The sequence below is a fragment of the Gymnogyps californianus genome, chromosome 12 (genome assembly GCF_018139145.2).
Source record: "Gymnogyps californianus isolate 813 chromosome 12, ASM1813914v2, whole genome shotgun sequence".
Lineage (NCBI taxonomy): Eukaryota > Metazoa > Chordata > Aves > Accipitriformes > Cathartidae > Gymnogyps > Gymnogyps californianus.
This window is the reverse complement of record NC_059482.1, coordinates 5,644,101-5,658,569: the sequence shown is the minus strand read 5'-3', so window position 1 is coordinate 5,658,569 and position 14,469 is coordinate 5,644,101. Positions and strand designations below refer to the sequence as shown.

The following is a 14,469-nucleotide window of genomic DNA, read 5'->3' as shown; positions in this document are numbered from 1 at the left end:
AAAAAAAAAAAAAAAACAACAAAACCAAAAAAAAACCCCTTACATGCAAGCGGTTAAGACACAGTAAAGAGTTTGTCTCTGAAAACCCCTGTGGCTAATAAATTATGCTATCTATATTATACATGTATATATAAATTTTCTCCTTTAGTCACTTTCCTATGTTAATAAGATATAGTACAAAGATGATAGAATATTTTATATATATGATATATGAATATGGGCAATCTTTGGGGGTTTTTAAGTGTTTGCGTTTGATTGTAAGGGTATGGAAAAGCATGTGTAAGTTAACAAGCCTGGAGATCTGTTTATCCACAGAATAGCTGAAGGTCCGTCATGCCTCAGCTTTCAAAGTAAGTCTCTGTATGCTTTTATTTAGTAGTGTCTTTACAAAGAAGCCCAGTCAGACTGTCATGGACACATATCAACAAAGGGTTGTGCAGAAATCCAAAAACCTCATTTTCATGTAAGCTATAACGCAGGAATATATTTTCATGATTAACAACATGAGTGGGATGTAGAGGTGAAAAACTTCGTGCCTAATTACTGATCTTCAAAGCTACCCATACCCTGTTGGATCCATGGTCTAAAAACACCCACCAAGGAGGACTTCACAGAGATATCCCAGAACTAGCTTAATCCACAAAGAGCTGTTCAAACAATATTGCAATATTTGAAAGAACTTAATGAAAAAGTCAAGAATAATAAAAACAAATGTAACATAAAGTTCCCTTGTGGAAGGCCTTGCCTTTCTTGAGAAGCTGATGGGGGTGTGTTCAGAACAAATGCAGGGCATCACTCACATTTCTGTCTGTAGCTTTCTACAGAAATTGCTCAAAACTTTCTGTAGTCAGTAAGTAACACATCTAGTTAAAATGCAAGCAACTTTATCAATGAAACATTCTTTATGAGTCTACTGATGGTCAAAATGGGATGTGAGATATATTTCACTCAGTGTCTTTTTCTTGTCTTGATGAGAAAAGGTGGCTGCTTTAGGAGCCTGTGGAGCTTGCAAAATTAGATTAATGTCAAGCACTAATTGAAAGTCTTTCTATTTGCTGGTTCAAAGCATATTTGATAGCTGAGCTGCTAATTACACAGTGATAAACTTCTCAAAATCAGAGGTGGTACCTCCTCATAGTTGAATATTCCCAGCTGAAGACTGACCATGGTCTCTGCTGAATCAAAGAGAGTTTTGTAGGAGTAGAGCTTCCAGCCAAATATCAAGTTTGTCTGCAGAGGAAAGAAGGCATATCTTGTGTCACGATCAGAGTACTCGCTGCAAAATCAGCTAATGACTGCTGTATTCAGAGAAGGCTCTCCTAGCTTGTCATCAGAGCCGTGAAGCTTTTTTCGTGTTTTGGGGGTTTTTGTTTACAAACGGGGAAACACCAGACAAGGTCACAGAAGAAGATTAACCTAGAGCTAAGAACTGGATTCACACTTTCTGAATGTGTTTAGCTGTAAGACCTTTTATCCTAGATATGAGAATGTCTTATACCTGCTCAGCTTGCCACTAGATAATGTAAAAAAACCTGCAAATACACGACAAAATCAGGAAAGTAATTTAGACCACCTCTAAGTAGCAGATTTATCCCTGCATAATTGACCGAATTAATCATAGTCACAAACACTTGCCTTTCAGTGCACAGATCCTTCCAAATAGGCAACCTCCTTGTTTGCACCCAGTAACCAAGATGCTATTTTCTTCATTTATATCTTGTGGGCCTACTGTGTCTGATTTAAATGGGGGCTGCTGCAGTCTCACCTTTTTCTCCATCCCTACATACATATTCCTGCCTCTTTCTTTCACAGCTCCAGCACTTGCATGATATGACAACAGGCTGGGTCATGGAACTGATCTCATCACTTATTTTACTTATGAAGTTTGTGGCCACACCAGTGCCTAAAGCTACTCAGTTGCTAGAGTGTCAGTGCTGGAGGAAGGGAGAGATGAGGGCCGTGAAATCAGGCAGTGTGAGACTGCAGCAGGTCCCATTTGTCACAGGACTGCCCTTTACAGTACAGTTTGGATTTGGCCCAGATGGTTTCCACTTTTTCAGTGATTTTGCAATTGAGATGTGCTGAATTTCCCATATCGCTCTGCCAGAAGATTTACACAAAACATTTCAGCTAAAACAGTAAATATACGTAAATAGTTGCAGTCCAATAATTCTTTAATCTCATTAGAATGAAAATATAATTTTATTTGTGTAATAAGTATTCCTGTAGTAGGCAGAAAAATAATTATTTCCCACTTAAAAACTAGCCAAACAGAAAATGGCACTTGCTGCACTCTCCCCAATTTGAGCTTTATCCAGAAAATGATTTTTCCTGTACTTTGTTCTTTGACACACCTATTACACAGAGAATCCATTTTTTTCATCTCAGTGTTTGATTTTTGTACTAAATTTCAGTTTGCAAAGAACAGACAAGTGGATATTTTAACTTCTTCACTTATACTGAAGAATTGGGCTCCAAGCTGCTAACCTAAGGTTTAGATAGGCAGCTTTATTCAGTTTTACATTTCAAAACTGTTGAAATATAGTTGCTTTCAGCATTCAGAAATAATTCATTTAACCTGACAGTACCTGGATGCAGACTGCAGACAACAGAAACCACAGTGGTACTCACAGCAATGGAATAGGCGAGAAACATGATTGCAATAACAGTGATGAATCCAGAGATATCACCCCATGCCCTCCTCAGAGTTGAAGTGATCATGTTTAGTTTAGGGTTGAGCCTCAGGAGATGCCACAGTTTCACTGTGGAGAGAAGCACTAGGAACGCAATCAGGTAGCCAAGAACTGCATCAGCTCTTGCTGTTTCATTAAAGCTTACACAGCTGTTAGAAAAAAAGAAAAGATGTAATAGACCGTGCACACAGAAGCCTTTGAAATGCATAAATGAGTGTGCTGGAAAAGCCAGTCACTCTGTCCTTGTTTTCAATGGAGAGCTAACTTGAGTTCTTGCTTGAATGTTCCTGCCCGTACTTCCTGCTGTGTGCACACAAAAAGCTCAGCTGTACATGGCAGAGTATTTTTATCAGCATTAGCTACCGCTGAGAGAGGGTCTAGGCCGTAGCCCAAATGCTGGTCAGTTTTAGCAAGTCACAGTTTAAAGGCAGCTAATGCAAACTTACTATCAAATTCTGACCCTTAGGAAGACAGGTTCTTCTGTGCATGTGTAGTTGAGAGGATGGGGTTACTGGTGCTATGCAGCTAGCAGGATGCACTAGCTGTGACAGGATTAGCTAATTTCCAACAAGTGTGTGAGAAGGTACTGTAAGGAATGAAGATTGGAGGTCAGAACTGTGATCTGTGACTGAGGCGAGTCAAGTCTTAATGTTAGCTGAAAAAAACTTGGTAATACTTACATTTACCATTTATAAAGGTAGCACATTGTTTGTACTTACAATTTTGTTTACAACAGATGTGACCACAAAAAGCTTTTATAAATTGTGTATGCTAATATAGCACATGACATATACCTATACAATATATGCATGCTGCATTAGCAAGAATGTAGCTGTCAGGTTAAAGGAAGCCTTTGTTCTTTCCTCTCGTTCAGCACTTGCGAGGTTGCATCTGGAATACTGAGTCCAGTTTTGGGCTCCCCAGTGCAAGGAGGACATCGAGTCCAGTGGAGGGCCACTGAGATGGTTGGGAGTCGGGGTACAGGACATAAGAGAGGAGGATGTGGGAGCTGGGTTTGTTCAGCCTGGAGAAAAGAAAGCTAAGGAGGCCTCTAATTGCTGTCTCCAGCTACCTAGTCGGTAGTTATAGAGAGGATGTAGTAAGACACTTCCTGGAGGTGCACAGTAAAAGGACAAGAGACAACAGCCACAACTTGCAGCAAGAGGAATTCCAGCTGGACATGAAAAAAACTCTTTTTTTTCCTCCCACATTGAGAGTGGTTCAGCACTGGAACAGAGGTCCAGGGAGGCTGTGGAACCTCTGTCCTCAGAGATACTCAAAATTCAACCAAACAAGGCCCAGAGCAACGTGATGTAACACCAAAGGAGGAGGTTGGAGCAGAGACCTCCAGAGGTCCTTTCCTTCCTAAATTATCCTGTGATTCTATGACCTCTTTCCTATGTGACTGTTTTTTAACAGACGTTATCATTTTCCATTCTGTATAAAATAAGCCATTATTGTCCTCTAACCAATGGCTTTTTACAACAAAGAATGAGGCAGATTATGTACTATCTGGATGGATGTCCTGTAGCAGAAAGGCTTGTTGATTCAGAAGAGGGTGATGCAGATAGGGAACTAGCAGCTAGGCTAGGGAACTTGATGCTCAAGTCTGCTGGATTTTATTAGAGCAGTATCAGAAGAAAATCCTATTGCTGACACACATGTAAGCCCTGAAATACTTACATCCTTCATGAATATAGCCATATAGAGTAGCATTATCTAGCATAGATGAGCTGCTGTCTGTGAAGAGGAAAAATAGATTTGTGTCTGCATAAGTAGCACTGACAAAGGATGCACTAACTAGCATTAGTACTCACTCCTCTTTGTGTTCCTGGTAGTAGCTGATATCTCGGGTCCCAAGGATTGTCCGCTTCACAAACACTGACAGGGCACTCCAGCTGATCAATATGATGGCCATCTCCAGGAGATTCCACTTGCTGTGGAAGTATCTCCATCTCAGAGTCTTCATCAGTTTTCCCTGTGAAAAGAGTTTTACTGTTTCAGCCTCGTGACTCCATATCATACAATACTCCTCTAAAGATTAGGGCTATCCTTTCTGCAATAAAGCAGACTAGTGCACATTGATAAAACTACATCTTGCACTAATATCTCATTATCTTTCTCAAAAGAAGCATTCCAGTCAAATAAAAAGTCACCTTCCTATTATTTAATACAGATACAGTATCCGATTCAGTCTTTCATTGGTGCAAGTCAGCAGCAGCACTACTGAAATCAAGTACAGTCCTAAAGTTTTTGTAAGTGAAATCAAAACCAGACACAAGGTGATGCTGTCAACCGAACTTTCCATTGGGTCTCACCTGTACTATCATGTAGTACACAATAAAAAGGAAATAAATTACTTCTGCTGCAACGACAAAGATGTGGAGACTGTTGGTGTATGGGTAAAGCCGGACACTTTGCAGCTCTGCACTTGTGAAGAAGGCCCCTAAAAAACAAACAACGTTCACCTCAGTGCTCTAATAATTACATCTTTCTGTTTTCATTCAAACAATTTAGTTTACCAGTAAGACTTCCGTACTCGCATTCACATCAATATGAGACTGAATCCAACATGACTAGCCTTATAAGTGTTCTTTGAAATTTTCCTCAAATAGGAATTTCAGGCAGTCGACAGCTTTTAGAGTGCTAGTGCTCTCTTGTATGATAGTATGATATTAATCCCAGCAGGGCTGAGTTTGGATTGGACTATAAATGCAGAAATGTAGCAGGAGGACCTGGAGATGTAAATCTGAATCTCATTCCAAGAAGAAAATGAGCTCAGTTTTGTGGTCTGGTTTGGGTATTTTCCAATACCGGGACAGACCTGAGGGAGGCTACTGCTCAGATTAAATGTTTTTCTATGGCCTTCAAACCAGAATCTGGTTTCACTATTTTCTTTGTTGTATCCAGATTATGTATTATATGATTACACGCCTACATATTAGAAGTCTTCTGGAACAAAAAAGATGGACTCTGTTATTTGTACTTTTTGTCTTAATATTGTATTGATTAGCTGAAATGATTAGGAAAGATAATTTTTCATGTTCCTGTTGTGTAAATTCTGGAGATTAAGTTTCAGTACCGTGTTTTCTTCATCAGCGGATGACCACAGCATAAGCAAACATAAGATATTCCATTATGGTCTGTATTACTGTGATGCTACATTTTTCCTAAATGGTTTATAAATTTTGCATTGATTCTGTCATGATTAGATTTATTAAAACACTTCTGTTTACTGACTAAAGAACTAGGTAAACATTGACAGCATGTAAATCTACCCTCTGTAGGTGCATTGCTTGCTGTCTTCAGAAATGTGTAACTTAAAAAAGGTGCTCACCTAAAGCATTCGTTTCAAACATCAGGCTTACAATGCAGAACAGGTTCACATTGGCATTGTAGACTGTAAATTCAACAAACACTGCTCTTGTGAAGGTGTCTAGCCAGACGTTGTTGAAAAGGTACTGGAGAATTCTGCCAAAAAATGTATAGCCAGTGATCTAACTCATACAGGAAAAAGACATCACATGGAGGATAGGAGTGTTTGGGTATTATCACAGAGAAAGAGGAAACCAGAGGTAAGATGTTCAAGAGGACATCTGGTCTGTCAAGTCTGGGTATAGAGGATATTTGTACTATTAGTCTAGGTGGTAAGTTTCTTTTTGGCTCCTCTGGAGAAGCAGGTGCCAGATATTGGCCAGTGCTAAACCTGAGATGCCTCAGGCATCTGATCATTTACCTCATATAGGTTAGGAGAAAAAGGTTCTAGTTTTGGATCCTGGTCATTACCTAGCATGGAGCAAGATGATAGGAACATAAACTACAATGATGGCACCACAGTAATATCTACAATATTCAGCACAATGCACAGCAGGAAAACTCAGGATGCAGTCTGAAATGAATCTTAAATTGGGTAGAGGAAAGAGCATCATTGACGCCACAGCAGATACACTAATAATTTACAAGAATACAAGTGGTACCTGGAGGCATTCTTAGGATCAGTTCCCAGGTGAATCACGTATCCCCCTCCCCTGTAGATGGCAAGTTTGCCCCAGCTGGGGTGCCCTCTCAGTTTGGACTGACTCTGATACTGCCATGCTGAGCTCAAGTCAGAGGAGTTATCAAAGGCTGAAGTATTCCAGTGTTCCCCGTAAACTGATGTATCTTCTGTTTGCAGGGAATATGGAGCATGGCATTCCTGAATCACACGCTGGAGTCTGGGAGAAATAGGGCAGGTGTCTCCTTTCACTCTTACTTGGCGAATTCGAGCACTGCCCACCAGCTTGGAATTGCCATCTGTAATGAATCCTAAACAGGAGATGGAAAAGAGCAGCACTGGCAATATGACAGGACTACTACTAATATTTCTTAATTTCATTTGTGATTCACTGATGCATTCATGTTTTGCTATAGGTTCTTTTCTCAAAAACACTGTAAGCAAAATAGTCATGAAAATTAAACCCTCGTGTTGATTTGAACTGAGTTCTTAGATAACATCCATAGATAACAGAGTTCAGTATCACTACCTATCTGTATTTTATACAGAAGGAAACTAAGGCCTGGAGGAGAAAAGTGACTTGCTTTGAGTCACACAGCAGAGTAACTGTATGCAGTGTTCATTTGGCCACAGTTGGTCAGTGCCTGTGATGTCCGGTGAACAACTCTGCTAATGTATTTCAATATTTACTCTTAAATATGAGCTGGAAAATGGGTCATATTTATTATTGGATATGGCTAGATAGAAACATGGTGATATTGCATAATTAGCCTTCACATTGACCTAAGTCATGATGCAGACAGAGCTCTCCTAAGGAAAAGCTTTATAGTGCCACCTATCTGCCATTCTTTTTTTGAATTATGGAAAGAAGCTCATGTAAAACTGAGGCATATATCTGAATATCTGGAATAAGTAATGGAAAATGTGAAAAATGTAACATTACAGTGCAGAACTTTTGGGTTATATTAAATATAAGGAAAATATCAGGGCACATTAAACTTGAGGTCAAGCTGTGGGCTTTTTGTTATCCACTAGTATTCATATTATAAGAATCCATACTAGCCTTACACACTCACAGTCTCTTTCTCCAGTCAAATATGCATGTGCAAGTGAGGGATATGTATAAAAGATAATGTTTCAGAATCTGGCAAGCTGAAGTGAAACAATGTGACTCCACACCTTTGTATGATCCATAAAGATTTTTGACTAAGGTAGTGTTTGCCCACATGAAAAAGTCCTGATAACTGTAGACATCGTGGAATCCATCTGTAAAGCTGTTCTCAATGTGTTTGTTTAAGTAGTAGGAATTGGGATCTCTCTGCCCATAGGCAACCAGTAACAGCATCCATAAAAACCCCAGATAGGCTGGAAAAAACCAAGAAGAGACAGCATGTGAGCTCAGAATTAACACTGCTGTTCAAAATAGATTGCATAAATGATTACTGCTGTCATCACTTATTAGGTTAGGGCGATGCTTTGCTAGACTCTGACTGACTAGTGCTAATGAATTTACACAAGCTACTTCGATGTGCTGCATTTTAAACATATCACATTTGGAATAAGAGTGGCGGTCGAGAAAATAAGTGGGAAGGCTGGCTGAACAACAATAGTAATGACAGCTCTAAATAAAATGAGTAGTCTAACTTTGTTCCAAGTGAAGTTGAGGTAATTTTTTCCATTGTTTTTAAAGGAAATAAAACGGGGGTATAAATCGTTATCTATAGATACTATCTGCTTTTAGAAAGATGGCCTCCATCTGCTCTTTTGATTTCAACTCCATTTAACTGTTGACCTCCTCTTTCTACCCTTTCTAACTTTTCTTTAACCTCTCATGTGTCTGTAATGTGTTTCTCTACCATAAAATCAAGCCATAGCCACGCTTTTATCTCCAGCTAACATTCCCACCTCCTTTCAGCTCCAACTGCCACTGAACAGCCTGTCTCTACACCATAATGGCTGGCAGAAAGCTAAAGATACGCCAAAACTTTTTCACCCAAGAGAACAATATTTTCACTGATGTAAAAATACTGTTGAATACTACTGAATAAAACCAGATAATCTACATATGGATAATACCCAGGATTTCTCTGATGAGAGCAAATGCTTTCTGCTCCTTCATGCAGCTGATTTTCATTTGCTCCACATCAGCTGCAGGAGGTGGCCGGTAAATATTGCTTCTACTGTCCCGTCGGGCTCCAAAGAGAGGATTTGAATCACCTGTGAGTGAGAGCAGTAAACCCTGGAATTAGTCAACTGATTGTCTATGTCCTGCTTTTTGTTTCTTTGGACATTATAAGGAAATATTTCTATTACTTAATGCTTTCCCTTAGGAAGACAGGGGATGTGATTTAAACAAGTAGTATAGTAAGGCAAACAGTGGGGAGGGAAGGAGCTCACAAACACAGTGTGTTAGATTTAGGACCGGGTGTAGTCCAGGTGTCTCTCTCTAGGCTGAGCATCTCAGAAGGTGATGTATTCAGAGCCTGAAGCTGATCAGGGAGGAGGCTATAGATGAAGATTCTTTGCTGTGCCCTAGGACTCCTGTCTGCTGGTGTCAGCTTTTTTTAGACATGATTGTGATTGCAGAAGCCACTGTTTGGTTTATGGGAGTAATACAGATAATTGTGGTTGTGGAAAAGTATGTAAACTAAGAACTTTCATATAAGACTTAAAGGAGGTGAGAAATTTCCTTGAGAGAGAGTCTTAGATATGCTTGTCATAAAGATCTACCAATCTAGATGAGGAGTGCGTTTTGCACTGGGTCACGTGTTTATTTTCACTATGTTGTGGAATAGTTACAGGTTGTGTTGCAAGCCATGCAATGAATATTGAGATATCTGCACAGAGCTAAAACAAGCCTCCTTGTGTATCTGATTTTTCTTATGTCTGACATGACAGCTAAAATATTTAAGCATGGTTACTGCATACTAATAGCACTGATTCATTAATTTTGATTATAATGGCTTCAGTCAGTTTGCCACATTTTATTATTTTCTTTTCTAGATGTTCCTTGAATGTTGACGGACTGAAAAGTGATTGACTATCCACTTGTACAATTCTTGATCTGGTATGAATCAATATAGGAGAATACTTCTTTTTTCCTGACATAGGCAAGCCAGGGATGGAGGGAAGGAAGGAGCCAAATATCAGTATCCTGGCAGCAAGTAGGTCATCCAGTAACAGGGGCAATCTTACAACAGGGCTAGGGGAGATTGTGCATGTATGTATATTTGCAGCGGTAAAAAGATAAACAAGGAGGTATTATTCTTTTGATCCAGAACTTCTTCCCTTATATCTTTTTGACCTTGCGGTCTCTTTCATTAAGTGTTCTGCAAGATTTATCCAACCTAAACATACAGTGGTCTTTATATTTTCTCCACCTGGCACAAAATCAGTTATTTAGGTTTGTTTCCACTTCCACCTTGATCTTGGGAATGCTAATGGGTAGGCACATAGTCGCAGCACCTGTGGGTTTAGTGATTTCTGCTAACCTTGTCAGCTAAGATTCAGGTATATAAAGATAATGAGTGAAGTGCTCAGTTAAGCTGAGTGAGTCACATATTTGTGCATAAAACACTCCAAAAGCTTGGAGAACACTTCACTTTCTTTAATAATTTCTCACTTTACAGGCAGTTACCTGGTGCAGATAAAGGCCCATCAATAGCTGTGTTTTCTTCATCCTCATGTTCCACCTTCTTCAGAACCAGAGAAAAAAAAGCAGCAAATCCCAGCACCTGGAAAGAATTAGCTATAGACTCACCATATGCCCATTTCATATAAAGAAGCTCAGGCTTTGAGCTGGATCCCTTTGGATCCAGGCACTGCAGGAGAACAACTGTGCTTTGGCTTTGTTGAACTCATGCAGCTGAAGCTCATAAACAAGAGAACAGTGCACAGTGCTGGGGCCCATCCAGCTAGCCTGCTTTTGCCACATGACACATCTTCCCTGGTCAGAAATCTCATCACCTATTAAACTCTGACAAAACAAGGGAGATGAAACTAATGGAGTTAATGTCAGCAAAAGAGAACAGAACTCTGTAAACCACGTGCTAGCTCGTGTTTTAAGGGTGAAGACTTCTCATTTTACATGTTAAATCCTGTGGTTCTTTAGAACACATTACATTGTCTTCCTGAAATGATAGTAGAATGAGTTCATATTGGCCAGTGGTTGTATTTCTGAGGATCTCACCTTTAAGGGCTGTGTGATGAAAAGACTTTCCAAGAAGGAGATGGCCATGGAGATCAGCCACTTGATGGAGTTCTCCTTGCCATAATGCAGCCCATAGAGCATGGTAAAGAACCCAGATACACCACTGGTGGCTGCAACAAGGAACCAAGCAATGAACACAAACCACCAGGGCAGCCCTTTGGAAGAAGAACTTTTCTTGCCATCACCGGAGAAGCTTGGAGTAAGAGACCACCTTGAGAGTCAACCAGAAGAGAAAAAATCAGTCTGCAGACAGTGGAACAGAAGCCAAAATGAGAGTCTTCGGGTTCAGTGGGGATAAGCAACATCTTATGATTTAAAATCTCAAACAAAATATTCTAAATTCTTTTAGCTAATGCAGTTATGTAGGATATATGTATAGCAAAAAGTACAGTGAGCAAAAATATGAGGAGGTGTGCAGAGATCAGCTAAAATCAAAACAAATATGATGGGCATATTTACTCCTCAGTTCATGCATAATAGAACCTCCAGAAGAAATACTGACAAATAAAACCATGAGGGTGTTTTAGCTGCTGGATACATCTCTTGTGATCACTATAAAGGCCAGAGAGATAATTAGTGCTATTGTTTTCAATACTTCCAACTTAATTATCATATTTCACTGAAATATTTTTGACTGCTTATTAATTTCTCTTTATTCATACATTTTAAGAGACTTCTGAGACTTTGGACCTCAGTGATTATCCCAGCCCTTTACTATCGTGGCATTGTATTGTAACATTCAATTTTGGAGGCAAAAATGACAAAGAGTGATGATCTGTCATTATTGCTTTTGTGTGCAGTTCACAGTGCATTGAAATTTCTTTGTTGCTCCTACAATAGTATAATAGTAAAACATGTTTCTACAGCTATCATAATGGTTATCTAGCACATATTAAGCAGTAATTATTTGGGCTCCATCATCCTGACCAGTTTTGAATTCACGACCTGAATTTACTTATACTGAGAACGAGATGAGAACTAGGTTACCTCTCACTGATGGACGCTGATGAGCAGATCCGGTTCTCCAGGAGGCTCTTCATGTGCTGAACCTGACGAACAGCTTGTGTGTAACTCTGAGGCATCTGAAATTTATGGGGCCCCAGTAATTCCAGCTCCATCTCTACATGCTGGAGTTGCATGTACAAGCAGCGATTGTAATCACTGTATTTCAGTCGCTCACACTTTCCCTGCTCTGGAGTTGGGCTTCTTGTTTTTTCTGCAGGCAAAGATTTATTTATTTATTTTTAAAGAAAATCAGCATAGCTATTCCTAGATTAAAATACTGTTCAGTACAAAGGGTAGCAGAACTGGAGCTCAAGATTATGAATGTGACAAAGTGAACGGTAGCATTTGAAGGGACATGTAAAAGCAGCTTTAGTACTAGAGCTGAATGCTCTTCTGCTGGAGTGGGCTGGAATTGTTGCCAGAGGGCAACTTACTTAGACAGAGGTCCTGAAACCTTAATAGAGAAGTCAGATAAGATCAAGTATTAATTTGTTCATAGTTTACCTGTGCAATTAGTAGCTTGGTACACACATTGGAAAAGCCAAATGTGAGCCTTAATGAAATCAGTGGGATTGTTTACTCATATATTCTTGTTTAACTGAAAATAAGTAAATTCCTAAGTTAAGAGTCAGACTGAAAGGAAAAACAGCACAAGGCCAAGAAGAAAAAAAGGACAGGACAAAAAGACTGTGAAACAACTGATATTTGTGAGTCTTTATGCTATTAGATACTGATCCTGCTCCCAAGCCAGGCTGGTAGTTAACATTTAATTCTACAGCATAAGAAATAGAGATTTCACAGTGTCTTTACTCAGTTGGGCACTCAGTGGTTGTCCTGGTTTCGGCTGGGATAGAGTTAATTTTCTTCTTAGTATTTTTTTTGTTATATTCCTTTTCATTACAATTGTTATTATTATAGTTTATTATTATTGTTGTTAATATATTTTATTTTACTTTAGTTATTAAACTGCTCTTATCTCAAGCCACGAGTTTTACTTTTTTTTTTCCGATTCTCCTCCCCCTCCCACTGGGAGGGGGGTAGAAGTGAGGGACTGGCTGCGTGGTGCTTAGTTCCTGGCTGGGGTTAAACCACGACAGTGGTGCACAGTGAAAGGAAAAGAGGCAATGGGCACAAATTAAAACATGGAAATTCTGTCTGAACATAAGGAAAAAGTTCTGTATTGTGAGGGCTGTTGGACACTGGAACAGGTTGCTCAGAGAATTTGTGGAGTCTCCATCCTTGGAGATATTCCACATCCGACTGGATGTGATCCTGGGCAGCCTGCTCCAGCTGACCCTGCTCTTGAGGAGGGTGATGGACTAGACAATCTCTAGAGAACCCTTCCAACCTCAACTATTCTGTGATTCTGTAATTGCCTTTGAGTCAGAATGTAAGAAGAGCTTGGGTCATCACATCCAGCGTTACCATCATTTTCACTACAAAGGTTTCAGTAGGCATGCCACATTGTGTTGTTTACCTTGTATATCCATAGCACCTAATGTGACAATTATAGGGTCATCCTTCTTCTTGCTCTCATCATAAAACCCTTGCCCAGCTCTGTTCTGCTGGCAGATGATGTCCTCAACCAATGCCAAAAGTGTGTTGATGTTAGTTGATTTTCCAAGATCTGATACTGAAGAGAGAGATGGAGTCTTCAGGGCTTTAAAGAGTGAGTTGGCGATTCTTCTTATGTCCTAGAAAAGACAGCAGCAACACAGCAGTGACTCTGGCTGCAGTGACTTAAGCTGATGTGATCTGAAGGCACCACTGGCTGGGAGCTGCACCAATTGCTGAAATCTCCAGAATGGATAAGGATAGCACATCCTACAGTGCTGGATGTGACAGGCAGATTTCAATGAGTTCAGCAAGACAGCTTTCAGGATTCAAAAATACAGCTTACCTGCCTGAGGGCCTAAGCTGAGAAAGACGGGGTCTATGATACCTTTTATCTTCACTGTCTTGCTTAAGGTTTGCTTAACCCCTGAACACAGTGATTTTTGTTGCACATAATAATTGTGCAAGGGTTGGGATGTACATAGGCAGATCTTAATGAAGTCGGGGATTCCATGTAGATAGGTAAATGAATGCTTTACACCAGTGCGTAATTGACTTTTGCTTCAGACAAGGTGAAGGGCATCTGACAGGGAAGATTTCTGCTGTTAAACTGGGGATGTCGGGTAGTGCATGGCAGCAGAGGGCAGTGCGGGACTCACTGGGGAACAGCCACAGGGACTTGCCTTTATCACAGCCTCTGGAGTGAGTGAGACAGCCTGGGTGACCTGTGGGGTGGGAGGTAGGCTTGGGGACACTCGACCATTCTTTCCTGGCTTCTTCTCTCTCCCCTGTGTGGCTGGCCGGGATCGTATGTTCCTGAAGATCTGCACAATGAGCAGGTTGATGGGGAACATGAGGAGGGAGCTCTCAAAGCCAATCATCACTTCCTGCCATGTGAACTCGATCTTACCTGTCAAGATCAAACAGAGGGGAGGAGTAAAAATAACCCCAGGAACCATTTGTTCAACTGTCCTGCTTCTAGATGCTGCTGTCTCTCCATTTCCCTGCCCAAG

At 40.2% G+C, this 14,469-nt stretch overlaps 1 protein-coding gene across 1 annotated transcript in view; it reads right to left on the bottom strand.

Moving 5' to 3' along the window:
- Positions 1-14,469, bottom strand: part of PKD1L2 (polycystin 1 like 2) — a 42,478-nt gene that overhangs the window by 1,146 nt on the left and 26,863 nt on the right. Inside the window, exons 29-41 of the mRNA XM_050904265.1 lie at positions 14,140-14,366; positions 13,380-13,596; positions 11,885-12,113; positions 10,877-11,108; positions 10,325-10,421; positions 8,764-8,904; positions 7,867-8,052; positions 6,671-6,998; positions 6,031-6,164; positions 5,012-5,139; positions 4,511-4,671; positions 2,632-2,842; positions 1,129-1,230 (exon numbers count right to left, since the gene is read on the bottom strand). Of these exons, the coding sequence (XP_050760222.1) occupies positions 1,129-1,230; positions 2,632-2,842; positions 4,511-4,671; positions 5,012-5,139; positions 6,031-6,164; positions 6,671-6,998; positions 7,867-8,052; positions 8,764-8,904; positions 10,325-10,421; positions 10,877-11,108; positions 11,885-12,113; positions 13,380-13,596; positions 14,140-14,366 (2,393 nt within the window). The remainder of the gene's footprint in view (positions 1-1,128; positions 1,231-2,631; positions 2,843-4,510; positions 4,672-5,011; positions 5,140-6,030; positions 6,165-6,670; positions 6,999-7,866; positions 8,053-8,763; positions 8,905-10,324; positions 10,422-10,876; positions 11,109-11,884; positions 12,114-13,379; positions 13,597-14,139; positions 14,367-14,469) is intronic.